General features: G+C 59.3%; 1 protein-coding gene across 3 annotated transcripts; it reads left to right on the forward strand.

The window, feature by feature from the left end:
- The first annotated feature begins 2771 nt into the window (after window positions 1–2771).
- On the forward strand, window positions 2772–20214 carry AIFM3 (AIF family member 3). Of its 3 annotated transcripts, XM_084867826.1 has the most exons (21): window positions 2772–2792; window positions 5699–5869; window positions 10194–10407; window positions 10649–10758; window positions 10978–11087; window positions 11180–11224; window positions 11471–11567; window positions 11644–11756; window positions 12257–12343; window positions 13059–13150; window positions 13271–13401; window positions 13526–13641; window positions 13744–13815; window positions 13913–13976; window positions 15172–15248; window positions 15351–15468; window positions 17910–18008; window positions 18293–18368; window positions 18922–19026; window positions 19637–19657; window positions 19845–20214. In XM_084867826.1, exons 2-21 carry the CDS (start codon window positions 5839–5841, stop codon window positions 19882–19884), a joined length of 1818 nt encoding a protein of 605 aa, XP_084723952.1. In that variant the 5' UTR covers window positions 2772–2792; window positions 5699–5838; the 3' UTR covers window positions 19885–20214. The 3 variants fall into 3 exon arrangements, with proteins under 3 accessions (XP_084723952.1, XP_084723953.1, XP_084723954.1); XM_084867827.1 differs by lacking the exon at window positions 19637–19657; XM_084867828.1 differs by lacking the exons at window positions 2772–2792; window positions 5699–5869 and adding an exon at window positions 9869–10140.
- The last annotated feature ends 579 nt before the right edge of the window (window positions 20215–20793 follow it).

Genomic DNA, 20793 nt, shown 5'->3' on the forward strand with positions numbered 1-20793 from the left:
GGCCCAGGCTGGGCTAAAGAGGTTTAGGGGGGGCTGGAGCTACCTTCGACAGAGTCACAGAGAACCCAGAGGGTGCTGGGAACATGATGGTCAGACCGTGTAAACCAAGCTGAGCAGGAGAGAGAAGACTGCAGTAGCCAGAGCAAGCTAGGGAGTCAGAGATGAGGCTGGGGGAGGGGCTTCACCCGCACTCCCCAACCTGAGGATTCCCTCAACTTCTGCTTCTATAATAAGTAAATAAGTAAATAAATCCCTAGCTCTGGGCACTACCATCCATCTTCCCCCTCGACGCAGCTGGCTTCAGCTCAGATGTTGGCTGTGCTGCATCAGTACCCCAACATTTCCTGTGGATCTGTTAGTCAAACCAAGGTCTCCCCCTCTGAAAATCCAGGGAAGAGACCCCAACTCTCAACCCCTTCCATCAGAACCCTAAAGTTCAGGGAGGCCCATGCAGACTCTCAGACTGGCCTCCAGGGGGCGCCAGTGTCAACCACAATGTTAGACATTACAGCGATCCCGTTTTCTTAACTAAAAAAGGACTCTCCTGCACACTGGGCTTGGAGACCCCAGGCTGGGGGGAGTGCGGAATAAGGAAACTGACAGGAGGGGGAAGGTGTAAGAGGGCAGAGACAGGAAGGTGTAAGAGGGCAGTACCATGGTGGGGGTACTCCAGGGCTGGGGGAAGAAGTGGGGAAAGGGATCACCCACTTGCTTCTCAGACATCAGCAACCCCCTTCCTGCCTTTGGGGTGTCTGCTGGCTAAGAGGATCCCAGCGCCCCCGCCCCCCCAAAACCCCAGATCACCTCACTATATCTCAACCTGGAGCTTGATTTCCCTCTTTGCTGACATTAGGTATTATCAAGGCTGCTATCACTTTGTCAGAATCATCTTTGGGGCTAGACCAGGACCTCAGGCTACCTACTGAGTGTCCTTGGATCCCCTTATCCAGTGGTCAGCAAACTCATTAGTCAACAGAGCCAAATATCAACAGTACGGCTGAAACCGGTTTGGCTCAGTGGATAGAGCGTTGGCCTGCGAACTGAAAGGTCAAGAGCACATGCCCGAGTTGTAGGCTCGATCCCCAGTGAGGGACTTACAGAAGAACCCGATCCACCATGATTCTCTCTCATCATGGCTGTTTCTATCTCTCCCTCTTCCTTCCTCTCTGAAATCAATAAAAATATATTTTAAAAAAAGATAAGGCTCTGTTTTTTAAAAAAAAAAAGAAGAGGGGAGGAGTTGTGCTGGCCCCCTGGGCGAGGTATGGCGTAAGTAAAGCCGTGTTGTCATCCTTACAGGAGAGCAAGGCCAAGGGGAGAGGCAGGAAATAAACAAGGACCCAACTCACTCAAACCACCGAGTAATAGGACATCAGAGTCGGTGGGCCATGAAATGCTTAGTGACAGATACGACATCAAACCTTTGGAAGGTGCCATTCATTCATTTCTCACACCATCAACGGAATTCTAGTTTGCTAGTGAGACAAACCACAACAGAAAGAGCTGGACAGTGGGGACAATGAAACCCTGAGGTCCAGGAGTCAGAATACCAGGTCCTGGGATGTTGATCATGGAGGGCTTCATGGAGGAAGGGACATGACACCAGGGTGCACTGGGATTTACGTGGACTCAGGTAATTAAGTTCTCCTGGCATAATGATAGGTGGGAAAAAGAAAATGTAATAAAACATAAATTAAAATAGAACGTAGAACATATCATATTCTCCCCACCCCCACCCCCAGAGGGGAGGGAGAGAGCTAGGAGACCTGGGAGTCTGAACCGCTCTCCCCCCCCCCCCCCCCCACCCAGCCCGTGAAGGTATCTGAGGGGCAAGCAGGAGTGAATTGGGTTTTTTTTCCTTGAAGAAGTTCCTCCCGGTGATTCAACTTTTCCCCACAGACGGCTAGAAGACAGGATTAAGAAAAGAAAAGGAGCCCTAGCCAGTTTGGCTCATTAGACAGAGCGCTGGACTGCGGACCAAAGGGTCCCGGGTTCCATTCCGGTCAAGGGCACGTACCTCGATTGCAGGCTCTTCCCTGGCCCGGGCCCAAGGATGCATTTCTCTCACATCGATATTTCTCTGTCTCTCCCTCTCTCTGCCCCTCTCTCTAAAATCAAAGTGGGAAAATGTCCTTGCGTGAGGATTAAAAGAAGAAGAAAAGGAAAAGAATCCGAAGGACCTGGTGCGCCTCCAGCTTGGCGTCCCTTGGGGTTCGCAAGGCTCCCCGGGGTCCCAGGACCTGCCAAAGCGCCCGTGGCCAGGAGCGCCCCCGGCTGCCTCCCCGCACCGCAGGCCGACCCCTGACCCCTGACCCCCGACCCCCGACCCCCGACAGCTCCCACCTGCGCCGCCGGGCGGGGCGGGGCGCGCTGGCTCCGCGGCCGCAGTGTCGCCGCAGCGCCCGCCCCGCCCCGCCCGCTCCTCCCCCTGCGCCTCCCTCGGGCGGCCGGTCCCGAGCGGCTCCGGAGCGGACGCCGGCGCCCAGCCCAGGTGAGCGCCCTCCGGCCCCGGGACCCCGGGACCCCGACCCGCCACCGCGGCCCGACCCTGCGACCCCCGCCTCGGGCGAGCCTGCCCGCGAGCTCGCGGTCCTCGGACCTGGGGCTGCGCTCTGAGGGCTGAGGTTCGACAGCCGGGGGAGAGAAGAGCTGGGGGGGGGGGCGCCCCTCTTCCTCCTCCCCTCCCCCCCGGCCCTCCCCGCCGGCCGCGCGGCCCTACTGTGTGGCGTTGCCCGCTCCTGGGCCACCCGGTCTGGCGCGGCGACCCGGAGGATGCGGGAAGGGCATCTCAGGTAGCGGGACTGCACGTGCAGAGGCGGGGAGAGTGCACGGAGGGGCTGTACCTGGGCAGGGGGAGGAGGTGAGGGGTTTGAGGAGCTGGAAGCCGTCGGGAGGAAGAGGGCTGGAAGTCCCCGGGGGCCTGAGCTGGGCAGGAGCCTCCGGGCCGGGGAGGAGAAGGGCCCCTGTGGCCCTCGGTGAGGAGTGAGACCAGGAGACAAGAGGGGGGCAGTGCAGAGGAGGGGGCAGATCCACCCCAGCCTGCACTACCCGGGCGGGGAGGGGGTTCTGGGACAGGACACGGGCCCCTAGTGGATTGTACAGGCAACTGTTACCGGCTTTCTTACATCGGGCAGCTCCTGGGCAAGGGGCAGACAGCAGCACTCTGCAAACACTTGGGGTCCCACCCTGGCCGGGGTGGCTAAGGTGGCGGGAGTGTCCTCCTGAGCACGGAAGGGTCTTGGTTTCATACATATTGCAAGTTTCTGGGTTCCATCTCTGATCAGAGGGCATACAGGAGGCAACTGATGGCTGATTCTCTCACACATTGATATTTCTCTCTCTCTCTCTCTCTTAAATATTATTATAATTTACCTTTAGCAAGTTGGATTTAAAGATCTTTATTTACTTTTTAAATATATTTTATTAATTTTTTTACAGAGAGGAAGAGAGAGGGATAGAAAGTTAGAAACATCAATGAGAATCATCGATCAGCTGCCTCTTGCACACCCCCTACTAAGGATGTGCCCACAACCAAGGTACATGCCCTTGACCAGAGTCGAACGCTGGACCCTTCAGTCTGCAGGCCTACGCTTTATCCACTGAGCCAAACCAGTTTCGGGGCCCGCCCCCTCCCTCCCTCCCTCCCTCCCTCTCTCTCTCTCTCTCTCTCTCTCTCCTCTCAAATAATGAATAAAAAAAAGGCATCCTCAGGTGAAGATTTAAAAACAAACAAACTTGAGGTTCCCTCCTGCCATGTCCCTGGCAAGGATCTGTGCCTTTGCGTGAGAGTCCCTGAGCCTGCAGGAAGCAGGAAGACGCCAAGCTGGCTTAGCACACAGTAGGCCTGGAGAAGGTTCCAGCCCCACAAATCTGTTTCCAGGCCCACGGCTCTGGGGGGAAGGGGGGCTCCAGACACCTGAGCACCTGGGAAGGGAGGGAACAGCCTCGCCAGGCACCTGGTGTCCAGGTGAGGTCCCCCCTTCTCTGGGCCCTGTGGTCCGGCAGGAAGGAGGCGGGCAGAGCTGAGCTGGAGGTGAAGCCAGGACCCAGGGAGAGGCCTCCTGTGCCCAGGGAGGGTGCAGGCAGGGCAGGGGGTGGCCACACTTTGCAAACCCACCTTGGTGATGAGCCGGGGGAGAGGGCATGGGGTGCCCAGGTAGCCTCGGTGCCACTGCTTCCTGGACTGTAAGGAGTGCCACCGGGGCAGGCCCGATCAGGTGCCAGGCAGGAGGTGGTCCTCCCCCCACCTTTTCCCAGGGTCCTTGCTGGGACCCGGGCTGGACCTAGCAGGCTTCAGCCGCACCTCGAGTTAGACTTCAGGAAGAACTTCCAGGGAAAGCAAATGCGATCGATGGCTGTGGGACAGCCTGTGCGGCAGTCCGTCGTAAACAGGGCAGCTGAACTCTTCTCCTGAGCCTTGCAAAGTCCAGTCTTTGGGATGGTCCATCCCGTGGCCTTGGCTGCAGGGATGGATCTCTTTGTTGACCTGGTGACCCTTCCCCCAGGCTCTGTGGCTTGCAAGGTGATATGTCGGCTTCTTGGGTCCCTGCCCATCTTGGAACTAAGGGGGGAGGGGGAGGGGAGGCCACCCCGACGCTCCTACCTGCTGCTTGACTTTGGCGAGTCCTTGGCTCCTCTGTTTATCCATCTGCTGTGGGGCATGGCCTCAGAGTCGTGGGCCTGGTGGGCATTTGTGAAGAGTGAAGGTGGGGGTGGGAGCTCACGCTGCTGGGCATAGTCTGTGGCAGGACTGTGTGCCTGGGCTTGCCGCCCGCTTCTGCTCACCATGGAGCTGGGTTTCCCTGGGGACCAGTGGCCTGGCCCAGCCCCACCCGCCCCTACCCCTCCTGGCAGCAGCTCCCCCTGGGAGGAGGGGCAGAGGCTGGGCTGCCTCCTGGACCCCTTGCCTGGCTTCCAAGGCCTGGCAGCCTGGGTCTGCGTCTGGGCTGGGAGCAAGAAGCGGTGGCTGCCCTTAAAGGAGGTGGGTATCCAGGGAGGGTGGGTGCAGGGACCAGGGAGCACTGAATGGCATCCCGCTGTAGGAAGAGGAAGCCCGAGGACCAGGAAGGCCCTCATCTGCACGAGGGGATCTGGCGTTTGACCCCGGCCATGGTGCCTCCCTGGAGAGAGGAGGGTTGCAGGGCTTTCAGGCTGCAAGATTTTAAAAAGTATATATTTTATTGATTTTTTTTACAGAGAGGAAGGGAGAGGGATAGAGAGTTAGAAACATCGATGAGAGAGAAACATCGATCAGCTGCCTCCTATAAACTTCCCACTGGGGATGTGTCCGCAACCAAGGTACATGCCCCTGACTGGAATTGAACCTGGGACCCTTGAGTCTGCAAGCAGACGCTCTATCCACTGAGCCAAACCGGGTAGGGCCAGGCTGCAGGATGTTGAGGGGGCAGCAGACACAGGGGAGTTCCAGGACAAGGCAGCTGTGGGGCTGGACTTAAAAGCCTGGCAGATTCCTCTGGCCGTGGGCACAGCCCAGGCACAGGGGGGAGTGGGGAGTGAGGGTGCTGAGCCTGGAGGGCGTCCGAGGGGAGGTGTCCTCCAGGGTCCATTGTTCCTCTGGGGCCTGGCTCCCTGTTTGAAATGTCCCCCAGCTCCAATGTGGGCCTCGTTTAGGAGTCTGTCTCTCTGTGTTTCTTCTCACATCCCCACCTAAGCCCTTCCGCTCTCTCTGCCCCTACAGGTCCTGAAGGCAACTCCAGCTGGGATGGCAACATCAGCGTTTCTCAGGGCCGTGGGGGGTCCAGGCCCACTGAGGGCACCCTAGCCTCCCACCGCCCACCATCTGCGCCCCCGCCCCTACCCAGCTGAGGGCCCCTCGCCATGGGCGGCTGCTTCTCCAAGCCCAAGCCAGGTACCTCCTCTCTTCTTGCTTACCCCCTCCCTCCACCTCCTACCCTCCTCCTTTCCTCTCTCCATCTCTCCTCTCTCCCTCCTCCCGCCACCTTCCTCCTCCCCCTCCCTCTCTGCCTCAGAAGTAGGTCAGGCCTGGTGGCAGCCGAATGTTAATGCGCTGCAGGCCGGAGGGGGTGGGGGCCTGGAGCCATCCTTCTGCCCCCCCCCTCCCTCCAGTGACCCTTCCTCCTTATTTTGGGTTTTGGGAGCTGGTGGTGGGAATCACAACCGATTCTTTCTTGGAAAGGGGAGGGGAGGGTTCCTCCTGCCACAGGGTGGGGGAGGGTGGCAGTGTCCCCCAGGGCCAGGGAAGGGGGGGGGTCAGGGAACAGACACCCTCAGCCTCTGTGGGGCCCAGGGTATGCACCTGACCTCTCTGAGCCTCACTTTCCCTCTCTGCAAAACGGGCCCGGCCTCTCAGAGTTGCTGTGGGCGCGGAGTGGACAGGTCCCAGGCCTCTCCTCACCTCTTCTGACCCTCGTGTGTCCGTGGACCACGCTCTCAGTCTCTCAGGGCCCACTTTCCCGTGTGCACAGGGGTTCCCCACCCTGCCTGGCCCACGGAGTGCCAGCCCCGGGTGCTGCTGGGCAGGCCCGGGTGTGCTCTCTGATGGAGGCTCTCCTCTGCGGGGCTCTCCCTCGGGCCCCACTCCCCCTCCTCGATCCTCACAATGCCCAGGAAGGCACGGGGTGCAGGCATGCCACAGAGGAAGACACCGAGGCCACGGGGCCTCCCGAGCACCTCGGCAGCACCCCGCCCAGCCTGTCCGGGCCACGCTGCCCAGCATGGCTCACCCCGTCTCCCCTTACCTGATACCCATCGGCTCCGTTACCTTGGAACGCCTGAGCCTTTTCTCCTTTCCTGGGCCTGAGGGGGACTTGGGGCAAGAGGAGAAGGGTGACGCCCTGCCCACCGGGGAGGGGAGGGACTCCCCACGCCTGCCCTCCCCTCGCTCCCGAGCTGTGGGCACTCCGATCCCACCACCCTGCCCGCCTCAGCCTTCCCCCATCAGAATCGGGGCGGGAGGGTGCTGGCTGGCCCTGGCAGGAGGCCCTGGGCAGAAGGTGCCACCTGTAGTTTCCTTTATTTTTTTAAAAATATATTTTATTGATTTTTTTTTACAGAGAGGAAGGGAGAGGGATAGAGAGTTAGAAACATGAATGAGAGAGAAACATCGACCAGCTGCCTCCTGCACACAACCACAAGGTACATGCCCCTGACCAGAACCTGGGACCCTTCAGTCCGCAGGCCGACGCTCTATCCACTGAGCCAAACCGGTTTCGGCCCAACTGTAGTTTCCTTTAAAGAAACACAAAGGCCAGCCTGCCTGGGACCCCTGGCGCCAGGACTCCTGGTTAGCATAGGAGCTGGTCACACTTACCACCCCAGAAACAGGGCTGAGAACTTGGCCTCTCGGGTACAAGTCCAGCCTCCCTCCCTGAGGGTGTGGTCTCGGGCAGAGGACGTCACTTCTCGGAGTCTTTGTGCTCTCACCTGTGAAATGGGGCTAATAATTCTGTCCCCTCTGCAGGGTCTGGCACCTAGGCAGCCCTTGCAAAAGGTTACGATGTCCTAATTGGGGGCCAGACTGGCTGCAGCCAGGACTCCCCTGTGGGACTCTGGGGGGAGGGCAGGAGCTCAGGCCCCAGGCGCATACCCTGTGCAGATCAAAGGGTGAGACTCAGGGAGTTTCAGGGACTGGGAGCATTTGGCCATGAGGGTTTCGCCGAGATCAGAAGGGACCACGGGGAAATCAGATAAGTGTATCTCTGTGCACATTCTTCATTTTCTACCGTGCTCACTGCACGTAGCACGCATTCCTTCCGCCCCGGGCTTCAGGGGCACTGTGCTCCTTGTAGGAAGAGTTCCAGGCCAGACTCTTGCTAAGCTCAGAACCAGGGGCAGGTGCACCTCTCTTGGTATCTTGGTTGCCTGCCTTTCATTGGGCCACAAGTGCTACAGAAAGGCTTTCTCTTTTCTTCACGGCTGCCAGGGAGCTCGGAGCTAGCCGGTGAACCACTGTTACCCAAGTGCCTCTGTTGAGCTTCTGCTCTGGTTTACATGTTGCCTCTGTTATTCTCCTTCAGCACCCACTCGCCAGCGGGCAGCTGGGAACCATGGAGTTGGGGTTGCTTTGGCTCCTGAGGGAGCAGAGATGCTCCTCCCTGCCCCAGCCCGGCTCCTGCCTTAATGGCTTTCGGTTCGATTGCTCCAGGCCGCGCCTCGAAGCCTTCTAGAAGGAGGTGGAGGATGAAAACAGCCTGGCTGGGCTTTTTTTTTTTTTAATATGTATTTTATTGATTTTTTTTTTTACATAGAGGAAGAGAGAGAGATAGTTAGAAACTTCAATGAGAGAGAAACATCAATCAGCTGCCTCCTGCACACCCCTTACTGCAGATGTGCCCTTGACCAGAATCGAACCTGGGACCTTTCGGTCTGCAGGCCGATGCTCTATCCACTGAGCCAAACCGGTTTCGTCCTGGCTGGACTCTTACTGGGCCCTGGCTGAGAGCTGCTCTCGTGGGCTCCCGCTCTGAAGCTCACACAGCTGGTGTCCGCTGGGTTCAAAGTATTCTTCCATTTAATTCTTCTGAAAACATTCTAACGCTCTTACATAAAGTGTGTGCGACGGAGGGGAAGCCCACTCCGCCCATGACCACCCCCACCTGACACAACAGCGTCAGCACGTGCTGTGCCCAGGTGCCCCCCCTCTGCCCAGCTGGAAACATAGAGTGGACCTTCCCTCCTGCAGTGTCAGGCCTGCGCTGGGGGCTGGAACTTGAGGATGGGGGCTGCCCCCCAGTCTCCCGGGCCAGGCCAGGCCAGGCCAGGCCCAAGGAGGGGATTAGCACAGCATGAGATGAGGGACATGCAGGGGCTGGGCAGCCAGGGGAGGCAACCCCTGAGCTGTGTCCAGGCGGCTGGGCAGGAGTTAGCCAGGGCCACGGGCCAAGGGAATTAAAGGTTGGGAGGCGTGTGCCTCTGGGTCCTTTGCTTCTGGAGTGTCGGGCTTGAGGGTGTGGAGAGGATGAGGGGTGAACCCCGAGATGCCAGGAAGGAAGCTCGGTGCCTTGGGAGTGGGGAGAGGAGCCTTCTGCTCCCTCCGTGGCCCCCGCTGTGCCAGGGGCTTAGCTTTCCCTCAGCCTTCCTCCCCGCTGCCAGCAGCCCCGGAGGCCGGATTATCGCAGCTCAAAATTCTGTTTATTGTTCCCTTCTAATTGGAAAAATACCCCAGGCGCATGGTAGGGAATTTGGAAAATGCAGGAAAGTATCCAGAAGAAAACGACAGTCTCTGGCCACTCTCCCCTGGAGCTGGCCCCGAGGGCAGGCTGTGGAGGGATCTTCTGTGTTGAGGCTGGTGTGTGTGTATGTGCACGCGCACGTGTGTGTGCGTGTGTGCGTGTGTATGTGTGTGTGGGGCTCTCTCTGTTCTATCCACGTGTACCCCCAAGGCCCCAAACCCCTGCACAGGAAGATGCTGAAAAACCAGGGCTGGGCTTGGTAAATGCTGAAGGATTCTCAAACTGGTGAGAATAGCTATTTTTTTTTTTAAGTTGACATTATGTCGTGTATACTTTTTCTGAATTTGGAGGAAAAAAAATTCAAATCTATGGGGAAGTTGCAAACCTAGAACAAAGACCCCTCGATTTCCCGTCACTCAGATTCACGGGCCAGGACCTGAGCTACAGGAAATTTGGGATGCCCTGTTCTCACTGGAGTCAGACCCTGAACCTGCCCCTGATCCCTCAGCGATGGCGTTGTCCTCCATCGGGGACCGTGTCCTGGGAGTCTGAGCAAGTCTCGGGGCCCCAGTGCTTTTCCTCCACACAGATCCCCGGAGGAAGGGCCATTTCAGGGTGGAAGGACTTTGGTTTGTACCCTCCTCACTAATTCTGTTATTGAAAAGAAGGCATGCAGCCGAAGCTGGTTTGGCTCAGTGGATAGAGCGTCAGTCTGCGGACTGAGGGGTCCCAGGTTCAGTTCTGGTCAAGGGCATGTACCTTGGTTGCGGGCACATCCCCCGGTGGGGGGTGTGCAGGAGGCAGCTGATCGATGTTTCTCTCTCATCGATGTTTCTAACTTTCTATCCCTCTCCCTTCCTCTCTGTGAAAAATCAATAAAATTTATTTAAAAAAAAAAAAAAAAGAAGAAGAAGAAGAAAGAAAGAAAGAAATCATGCAGAGATCAGTTCAGGCCCACCCTGCGGCCCCTGACTGCTTCATGCCTGTTGTAAGGCTCCTTACGGGGAGCGGGGGGCTCACCGTGCCCCTCCCTCCCCACAGTGGAGCTCAAGATCGAGGTGGTGCTGCCTGAGAAGGAGCGGGGCAAGGAGGAGCTGTCAGCCGGCGGGAAGGGCAGCCCCCGGGCCTACCAGGGCAACGGCACCGCCCGCCACTTCCACGCGGAGGAGCGCCTGCCCGCCCCGCACCCCTATCCCGGGGCTCAGGACTGCGTGGAGGCCGCCGTCTGTCACGTCAAGGACCTGGAGAATGGCCAGTGGGTGCAGGGCCTGGGGCCGGGGGCAGCGGGCCCGGGTGGGGAGGGCAAACACAAGCCCTGGGTAAGGTGGACGGGGCGGCCTGGAGGGGGCCCAGGGCTAGCTCCCAGCCTGGCCAGCGCCTTGTGGCTTCTGCTGGTCTGGGCCTGTGCTCCCCAGAAGGCTGCATTCTGGGCGGAGGCGCTGGCAGCAGGCGGTGCCTCCCATCTGGGCTGAATCCTGAGCGCAGCCCCTCCCCAGGATGCGGGAAGTGGAGCTGGGCTGGGGGAAGGTGCTGCTGGTGAAGGACAACGGGGAGTTCCACGCCCTGGGCCACAAGTGCCCGCACTACGGCGCCCCCCTTGTGAAAGGTGAGTCGTCTGGGTCTCTGACGTGGGCGTGGCCACTGCCCCCTTACGCCCCAGTGCCACCCGGCCAGGTCCAGCGTGGCTCCTCCCCGGCCTCCAGCTCCCCACCTGCTGGGGGGTCTCTGGGGCGGTGTGGGAGGAGGGCCAGCAGGTGCTGGGACACGGGAGACCTCGGAGAGGGGCTCCTGCAGGTGACCCCGGCTCAGCGCTGCCTCCCCCCAGGCGTGCTGTCCCGGGGCCGGGTGCGCTGCCCCTGGCATGGCGCCTGCTTCAACATCAGCACCGGGGACCTGGAGGACTTCCCCGGCCTGGACAGTCTGCACAAGTTCCAGGTGGGGCTGGGTGTGCGGAGGGTGGGAGCCTGGGGGTGCAGGGCCAGGGACCGAAGCACCCAGAGCCTGGTTCTGAGCCCCTCCGCTTGCAGGTGAAGATTGAGAAGGAGAAGGTGTATGTCCGGGCCAGCAAGCAGGTGAGAGCGTGGCCCGGGGGTGTGGCTCGGGCTCAGGTAAGAGGGACAGAGGCCCAGGTGGGCGTCTGGGCCCAGGAGCAGCTTGTGTGAAGCCCTGTGGCGGGAGGGAGCCCGGTGAGTGTGGCCGGGGAGCAGAGTGAGGGGTGCAGGGTGGGGATGAGGCTGGACCGCTGGGGTTACGGCAGGGAGGTCGGCGGGCGTGGCCCAGCTCCCAGCTGTCCCCCACTCTCCGGCGGCGGCTCCTAGGCCTTGCAGCTGCAGCGAAGGACCAAGATGATGGCCAAGTGCATCTCTCCCAGCGCTAGCCACAGCGGCAGCACCAACGTGCTCATCGTGGGCGCAGGTGGGTGCTGGGGCCGTGAGAGGCAGGGTGGGGTGGGGAGAGGTGGCCCGGACCCACACCCCCTCCTCCCCTCAAGGTGCTGCCGGCTTGGTGTGTGCAGAGACCCTGCGGCAGGAGGGCTTCTCGGACAGGATCGTCCTGTGCACGCTGGACAGGCACCTCCCCTATGACCGGCCCAAGCTCAGCAAGGTGGGGTGGGGTGAGTGTGGGGGTTGGGGGCTCTATCCCTCTGGATGCAATCAGGCCCCCTCAGAGCCTTGCTTGCTGCCCATTTGGGGGTCCGGCCCGCTGCCCTCCCCTCATGCCAAGCCCCAGAGTTTGAAGATCTGCGTTTGTTTTTTTTAAATAGTTTATTGATTCTTTTACAGAAAGGGAGAGGGATAGAGAGTCAGAAACATCGATGAGAGAGAAACATCAATCAGCTGCCTCCTGCACACCCCCTACTGGGGATGTGCCTACAACCAAGGTATATGCCCCCTACCGGAATCGAACCTGGGACCCTTCAGTCCGCAGGCCGGTGCTCTATCCACTGAGCCAAACTGGTTTCGGTTAGATCTGGGTTTGCTGAGTTCGGTCCTGCAGCCCCTGTGTGACCTGGGGCGGGCCCCACCCTCTCGGGTCCCAGGTCCTCTGTTGCAGAACGGAAGGCTGGCTGCGTGGCTCCGTCTCAGGCTGGCTCTCTCCTGCAGTCCCTGGACGCCCAGCCGGAGCAGCTGGCCCTGAGGCCCAAGGAGTTCTTCCGAGCCTATGGCATCGAGGTGCTCACGGAGGCACAGGTGGGGACCAAGCTGGGCAGCCCTGAAGGCCGTGAGGTCGTGTAGGCTCCTAGAGATGTGGGTGTGCTCTGCCCTCCTGGCCTCGCTGCCCAGGCACCCAGGGGGGGGGGCGGGGGCAGGGGTGAGGAGCCCTCAGGCCTGGAAGGCTGCACTGGATCTCCCGTTTGGTAGGGTCCTGGACACGTCCCAGGTCCCCAGTGTGGGGACATCGATGATTTGCTCGGGGCTGGGATGGAAGGACCTGGTGGGACTTGGGAGGATAAGTCAGGCTTTGAGGGAAAGGTGATGCCTGAAGCTTAACGCATAAGGAGGGCCCTGGCCAGTTTTCTCAATGGTTAGAGCACCAGTCCTAGGACTGAAGGGTCAGGGGTCAGATTCCAGTCAAGAGCAGGTACCTGGGTTGTAGGCTCAATCCCTGGCCCCGGTGGGGGTGAGTATGGAAGGCAACCGACCAGTGTGCTTCTCTCACATCAATGTGTGTCTCACTCTCACCCTCCTTTCCACTCTCTCTAAAATAAGTAAATAAATAAAAATCCTTGGGTGAGGGTTACCAAGAAATAGATAAAAAGAGTGGGGAGGAACTGCCAGGTGAGGAGGAAGGACAACCCAGGGGGCAGGAAAAGCCCCCCGGAGCTGCGGAGAGGGACTGGCCAGGCCAGGTGCTGCAGGAGCCAGGCCAGGTCCATCTCTATCTCCGGCGGGGCGGGGGTTGCAGGTGGTCACGGTGGACGTGAGGAACAAGAAGGTCGTGTTCAAGGACGGCTTCAAGCTGGAGTACAGCAAGCTTCTGCTGGCTCCCGGGAGCAGGTGGGAGTGTGTGCCCTGCGGGCTTCCACCGGCCACCGGGCGGGGCACCGGCCAGGGCGGGCGGGCGGGCGGGCTCAGGGGGCCGGACGGAGCCCCTCGCTGACCCTGGCCGTGTCTCAGCCCCAAGACCCTGAGCTGCAAAGGCAAAGAGGTGGAGAACGTGTTCACCATCCGGACGCCAGAGGACGCCAACCGCGTGGTGAGGCTGGCCCGGGGCCGCAACACCGTGGTGGTGGGCGCCGGCTTCCTAGGTGAGCGGCTGTGGACCGGGGTGTGTGTGTGTGTGTGTGTGTGTGTGTGTGTGTGTGTGTGTGTGTGGAGGGCACAGGACAGGGAGGAGCCGGGTGCCAGCCTCTGCTTGCAACCCCCGGCCAGGGATGGAGGTGGCCGCCTACCTGACGGAGAAGGCCCACTCGGTGTCCGTGGTGGAGCTGGAGGAGACGCCGTTCAGGAGGTTCCTGGGGGAGCGCGTGGGCCGTGCCCTCATGAAGGTGAGCCCGCCCCCCGGCCCCCCGGCCCCTCGGAAGCCTGGACGCCCAGCCCAGCCCCAGGCGGGCTCTCACCTCCCGCCCCCGGCCCACCTGCCCTGACAGATGTTTGAGAACAACCGGGTCAAGTTCTACATGCAGACGGAGGTGTCGGAGCTGCGGGCCCAGGAGGGGAAGGTGGGCCCTTCTCCCCACCCCCACCCCCTGCCGCGCTGTCTCCTCTCCCTCATGCCCGGGGGCCGGGCACCCCTGCTCAGCCGCCTTCTCCCCACAGCTGAAGGAGGTCGTGCTGAAGAGCAGCAAGGTGGTGCGGGCGGACGTCTGTGTGGTGGGCATCGGTGAGTGCGTGAGCCTGGGCCAGTCCCTTCCCTCCCTGAGCCGCAGTGGGGCTTTTTAAAAAAATATTTTTTTATTTTTATTATTTTTTAAAATATATATATTTTATTGATTTTCTTACAGAGAGGAAGGGAGAGAGATAGAGAGCTAGAAACATCGATGACAGAGAAACATTGACCAGCTGCCTCTTGCACACCCTCTACTGGGGATGTGCCCACAACCAAGGTACATGCCCTTGGCCGGAATCGAACCTGGGACCTTTCAGTCTGCAGACCGACGCTCTACCGCTGAGCCAAACCGGGTTTCGGCTAAAAATATATTTTTTTAATTGATTTTTTACAGAGAGGAAGGGAGAGGGACAGAGAGTCAAAAACATCGATGAGAGAGAATCGTTCATCAGCTGCCTCCTGCACACCCCACACCAGTGATGTGCCTGCAACCAATGCATATGCCCTTGATCGGAATTGAACCCGGGACCCCTCAGTCTGCAGGCTGACGCTCCATCCACTGAGCCAAACCAGCCTCAGCTCAGTATTTTTTGTTTGTTTGTTTTGTTTTTTTAAGATTTTTATTGATTTTAGAGGGGAAGGGAGAGGGAGAGGGAAAGAGAGATAGAAATATCAATGATGAGAGAGAATCATTCATCGGCTGCCTCCTGCATACCCCACACTGGGGATGAAGCCCGTGCAACCCAGGCATGTGCCCTGACTGGGAATCGAACCGTGACCTCCTGGTTCATAGGTCGACACTCAACCCCTGAGCCATGCTGGCTGGGCATCCTGCGCCTCAGTTTTCACAGCTGTAAAATGGGAACCACCACTATACCCTCTTCAAAGGGCGGTTGGGGAATGGACACACTCAGCTTGGCCTTTGCCGTGGCCAGCCCTGGGAGGGCTGCAGGACACAAACATGCCTCTGGCTGGTCCCTGACCCAGCTGAGATGCCAGTTTGGGAAAGGACAAAGCTGGGGGTGGCGGCACAGGGCTGGGTGGGGTGGTATGCCCACCCCTGTCAGGGGACTGATACCCCAGGCCTAGCGGGAAGCACAGAGGTCTATGGGGGTCCAGGCAGAAGGGACAGGACACACACAGGCTGCATTGGATGGGCAGCCTCGGGCTGGGTTGTGGCAAGTGAAGGGGGTGGGTCATGCAGAGCAGTGAGACAAGGGTAGTGGACACAGAGGCCCCATCCTGGCAGGTGCGGTGCCCTCCACGGGCTTCCTGAGGCAGAGCGGCATCGGTCTGGATTCCAGAGGCTTCATCCCTGTCAACAAGGTGGGGCCGGGGAGGGTGGGAAGGGTGCTGGGCTGGGGGCAGGGGGAGGCCCAGGCCAGGGCTCCTTCCCCACTCACAGGGTCCCGGGCCCTCTGCCCACAGATGATGCAGACCAATGTCCCCGGCGTGTTTGCGGCCGGAGACGCTGTCACCTTCCCGCTGGCCTGGAGGAACAATCGGAAAGTGAACATCCCACACTGGCAGATGGCTCATGCCCAGGGTATGGCCAGCCCCACAGCAGAATAAAGCTGAGGGGGGGCCTCAGCCTCCCCCAGGTCCATCCTTCAGTTTCTAACCTTGGGCCCTGAGTGCTGGTTGCAAAGCCATTCAAAGCTCTGTGGTGGCCTCCTCCAGGTGATCAAGCGGCTCACGGAGCAAGCCCTGTGAGACCTCCCTCCTGTGCTAACTGGACACCCCTTTCAGCCAGCCACAGCACCCACCCCACTTGTCCTTCCCACAATTTCTCATTTTTTAAAAAATATTTTTTATTGATTTTTTACAGAGAGGAAGAGAGAGGAATAGAGAGTTAGAAACATCGATGAGAGAGAAACATCGATCAGATGCCTCCTGGGGATTGTGCCCGCAACCAAGGTACATGCCCCTGACTGGAATCGAACCTGGGACCTTTCAGTCCGCAGGCCGACGCTCTATCCACTGAGCCAAACCAGTTTCGGCAAACTCTCCTCTTAAAAAAAATATATTTTTATTGATTTCAGGGAGGGAGGGAGGGAGGGAGGGAGGGAGGGAGGGAGGGAGAGAGAGAGAGAGAGAGAGAGAGAGAGAGACATCAATGATGAGAGAGAAACATTTATTGTCTGCCTCCTGCATGCCCCACGCTGGGGAGCCAGCCCACAACCTGTGCATGTGCCCGGACCGGGAATTGAACCCTGACCTCTTGGTTCATAGGTTGACTCTCAGCCACTGAGCCACACCGGCTGGGCCAACACCCTCTCCTTTTCTTTTGCACTCCAGACACATGCTCTCCAGGGAGAGAGAAAGGGATTTAGTAGGACGTGGGCCAGCTCCCCACTCAGTCTCCTTTGGGTCACTGTACTGACTCTGGGAACCCACTGTCTCATGCAGACCCCTGTGAAGTGGCCATCAGGCCTGGAAGCCTGGGGCTCAGGGGAACTGTTGTGCTCTCTGAGGAAGGGACTTCCCCCTCACCAAGCCTCTGAAGACGTGCTCACTGCACACACCTGGGCTGGGCCCCTAGGCTGCAGGTGCCAGCAAGCTAGCTACCTCATAGGGAGGACCCCAGACTCCCTGCACCCACCTCCCCTCCCCTCTGCCTTCACGTTATCAGAGCCTCTGCTCCCTGAAACCCCTAATTTCTAATTTCTGTTCAGATCCAAGGTCTGAAGTTGGTGCTAGGTGGTTGTTGTTGATATATATATATATATATATATATATATATATATATATATATATATTTGATTTTTTACAGAGAGGAAGAGAGAGGGATAGAGAATTAGAAACATCGATCAGCTGCCTCCTGCACACCCCCTACTGGGGTGCCCGCAACCAAGGTACATACCCTTGACCGGAATCGAACCTGGGACCTTTCAGTCGCAGGCTGACGCTCTATCCACTGAGCCAAACCGGTTTCGGCTTAGATATATTTTTTAATTGATTTCAGAGAGGAAGGGAGAGGTAGAGAGAGAACCATTGATCGGCTGCCTCCTTCATGCCCCACACCCGGGATTGAGCCCGAAACCGGCCATGTGCCTATGGAGGAATGGAACCGTGACCCCCTGGTTCACAGGTGGATGCTCAACCACGGACCCGCGCCGGCCGGGCAGTGCTAGGTTCTAAGGAGCCGAAGGCTACTCATCAGTGTCATTGGAGTTTCATGGGAAGGTCCAGGGGACTCTCGCGAACCTCCAACCACAGGGCTCCCTGGGGCTTCGTACACTGGGAATCCACCGTGTGATTCTTCCCGGGGCCCTGCTCTCCTGCCTCCCTCTTCAGACCCCGTATGTCTGATGAGTTCCTGTGTGCACACCTGAGATGGCGGGGGCAGCCACACACCCTCAGGAAACCCCCCTTCCAGACCCAGGACCTTTCATCCCAATTCTCCAGAGAAGCCATCTAAGTGGTCAACCCCCCTTGCCTCCTGCGTGCCCCATGCTGGTGAGCGAGCCCACCACCTAGGTGTGTGCCCTGACAGAATCGAACCATGACCTCCTGGTTCATAGGTTGATGCTCAACCACCCCCTGTTGATGCCGGGCCAACACCCTCTCCTTTTTTCTTTTTTCTTTTTAATATATTTTATTGAGTTTTTACAGAGAGGAAGGGAGAGGGATAGAAAGCTAGAAACATCGATGAGAGAGAAACATCGATCAGCTGCTTCCTGCACACCTCCTACTGGGGATGTGCCCGCAACCAAGGTACATGCCCTTGACCTGAATTGAACCCGGGACCCTTCAGTCCGCAGGCCAACGCTCTGTCCGCTGAGCCGCACCGGTTTCGGCCACCCTCTCCTTTTCTTTTGCACTCAATAACACAGGTTCACAGTGGGTGCAGGATGATGTGCCTCTGGACCGCTGGGGAGGGGAGGAGGAGTCGTCCCATATATGAGGGGTCTCCAGAGAGCAAGGGCAGGCAGCGCCGGGGTGGAGGGGGCTAGCGTCGGGCTTTCCCTCCTCTGGGTCCCGCAGGACGCGTGGCGGCCCAGAACATGCTGGCGCAGGAGGCGGAGATCTGCACGGTGCCCTACCTGTGGACAGCCATGTTCGGCAAGAGCCTGCGCTACGCGGGTAATGGAACCTCGGGGTGGGGCGGGGCCATGAGCCTTTGGGGCGGGGCTAAGGTGATAGCGAAGTGCGGGGGTGGGGCTTGGAGTTGGGCCGGGGCCAGGAGCATCCTATGGGCGGGGCCACGAGCATCCTGGGGGCGGGGCCAGGACAACTAGAGAAAGTGGTGAAGCACTCCCTGAAGGCGGGCACAAGGGGCAGATAGGAGGGCACAGGGCCCTGGCCCGGTGGAGCCCCATCGCCTCTGCTGAGCTCACGTGGACACCACCCGCCTGCCCGGCCCACAGGGTACGGAGAAGGCTTCGACGACGTCATCATCCAGGGGGATCTGGAGGAGCTGAAGTTCGTGGCTTTTTACACCAAGTGAGAGAGCAGCGGGGCAGAGAGGGGCACGAAGCAGCAGGACTTGGTCGGTCGGGAGAGGAGGGGGGAATCATCCCAGAGAAGCCTTGCTCCAGAGAAGTGGGGTGGACGGAGGGGCGAAGGGAGGAGGGGGGGGCGAGGCAGGAGGCACCGCTGAGGAGAGGTTGAGGAGGTGGGGTGATAGGTCCACCTGCCATTCATTGACAGGACATTTTCTCTTTAGCACTGCTCATTGAGGTGGGTGTGCCTATCCCGTGTTCACACTGAGCAAAGTCACACAGATAGAGACTGTGGTAATCCCAGGACAGGAGCCCAGCCCCGAGCCCCACGGAGGAGTACGGCTGGGACCTCCGTGGGAGTTCCACAGCAGCCCAAAGCCCACGCTGGGCTAGAGTGCAAAGCAGCGAGGGTTGGGTGCTCAGGACACCCCTGTTGTCCTGGGTAAGATCCCTTCCTGAGTCCCAGGTGGACAGGAGTGTGTCAGGGTCTCGTCCGAGAAGAGGGGGGGGCCCTGCTGGGGTAGTTGTCAGGCTCAGCCACCCTCTCCCCACAGAGGCGACGAGGTGATCGCCGTGGCCAGCATGAACTACGACCCTATTGTGTCCAAGGTGGCTGAGGTGCTGGCCTCGGGCCGTGCCATCCGGAAGCGGGAAGTGGAGTGAGTGTGGGCATCGGAGGCCTGGGGAAGGGGACAGGAATTCTACCGAAGGGCTGGCTCAACCTTCCTGTGGCAAGCAGCCACACCATAGCCCCCCAGGGCGTCCCCCCACTCCTGGTCCCCATCCGTCTGTGGCTCCTAGTGCTACGGGGCCGTGTAGGGCATCGGTTGTGAGCTGGGAGTGGGCTGGTTATATGTGCTCTTGGGAGACAAGGAAAAGGGCCGTGACCCAGGGCAGGGTCAGCGCTTGGGCAATCTCAGAGCCTGGGACATCTGATGGACATGGCTGTGCTCAGCCTGGCGGAGTCAGGTGGGGAAATGCAGCGAGTGGTGCCCCTGGGGAGGCCCTGCACAGATGTGGGTGGTTGTTTGGGGTTTGGGAGACACTGGACACCCGTCATTACCCTCATCCCAGCATGGCATTCATGGGAGTCCCCCTGTGGGTTCAACCTGCCTACAAAGAGCCTCAGGGACAGGAGAAAGCTTGGAGGCCATGGGGCGGGGGGGGGGGGGGCAGGCTTCAGGCTAGCAACAACGGAGACCCAAGTGGGGACATAAATGACATGCTCTTCCCTGGCCTTCTCTGTCTCTCCCTCTTGCACTCGCAAAGGCTGTTTCTGCTGCACAGCAAGTACGTGTGTCCTGGCCTTCCTGTCGACTCTTCCGAGCCGTCCCCCACTCAGCCCAGAGTCTGCACCTCATGGGCTTTCCCCTTTACCCAAGTCCATCCCCGCTGTCCTCACGGCCCAGCTGCTCATGGTGCTGAGTGGGGAGCCCGCGCTCTTCTGCCCTGACTCCTCCTCCCCTCCTTCCTGCAGGACCGGCGACATGTCCTGGCTCACAGGGAAAGGATCCTGATCTTGCATGCAGCAGACTTGGGCAGGCCATGCTCGGGCACCAGGGACAGAGACCAAGCCCTGGGGGCAGGTGCCAACCTCCAATTTCCCAGGATCCCCCAGGGCAGAACCTGAGCCCTTCCAGTGCTTGCCATCAGCCGCCTGGCTCACCTCCAAAGAGGCCTCCACTGTTTCCAAGAGCTGCTCACCACCCAAGGTCTCGACTGCCACCAATGGCTGGCAGTGGAGGTGGGACAGGCCCTGCCTCATCTCCCTGTATTGGGATCGAACCCCTTGTAGGACCCTGCAACATAGTAGATGTTATCTCAAAATTAAAACGCACACATTTGCAGATCTGCGTGACTTCCACTGTAATTGGGCAAACACTTATGAAGGAGAAAGCACATGATGGGGAGACGGGCACAACCATACATTGCTCGGTGCCACACCAAGGAAGTTTGGCCTGTGGGTGCCCAGAAGAGGGAGCCACTGATTCTGCCCCAGGGGTTAGCAAGGGCTTCTCTATCCAGTGTCTTGGTTTTGGATATTGAAGGAAGGGCATTCCAGGTATTGAAGAGACTGCAGGTGCAAAGGGCTTGAGACGGGTCGTGCTTTCTCAGAGCTCAGAGGCAGCACGCGTTTGGCAGTCTGGGGGCACTTGCCCACTTAGGGCTGTAGGAGCTGGGTCCTGAGACAGACCTCAAAGCTTCTCGAGGCAGCCAGAGCTTCCCAAACCCGCTTTCGCAGGTGAAGAAACTGAGGCTCTGCTATTAGAAATAAGAATCCAGAGCCTCTGCGTTATGCAGCCTCTCAGCCAATAAGAACAAGAAAGGTAGACGCGGCGGGTTCGGGCTGGGGTCCCAAGCTGGAAGGGGAAGAGTAGGCTGCTGGGTAGGGGGGCCGCTGCGAGCTCGGAACCGTCCAGCAGGGA

The sequence above is a fragment of the Pipistrellus hanaki genome (assembly GCF_964339955.1).
Source record: "Pipistrellus hanaki genome assembly, chromosome: 19".
Taxonomy (NCBI): domain Eukaryota; kingdom Metazoa; phylum Chordata; class Mammalia; order Chiroptera; family Vespertilionidae; genus Pipistrellus; species Pipistrellus hanaki.

What these genes read in the sequence shown, in the direction of transcription:
- AIFM3 (XM_084867826.1), top strand. Translation starts at nt 5,839, where the DNA reads ATGGGCGGCTGCTTCTCCAAGCCCAAGCCAG. An exon ending in CGGCGCCCCCCTTGTGAAAG is followed by an intron (nt 10,759 to 10,977) that starts GTGAGTCGTCTG and finishes GCCTCCCCCCAG; the next exon opens with GCGTGCTGTCCCGGGGCCGG. An exon ending in ATCCGGAAGCGGGAAGTGGA is followed by an intron (nt 19,027 to 19,636) that starts GTGAGTGTGGGC and finishes GCACTCGCAAAG; the next exon opens with GCTGTTTCTGCTGCACAGCA.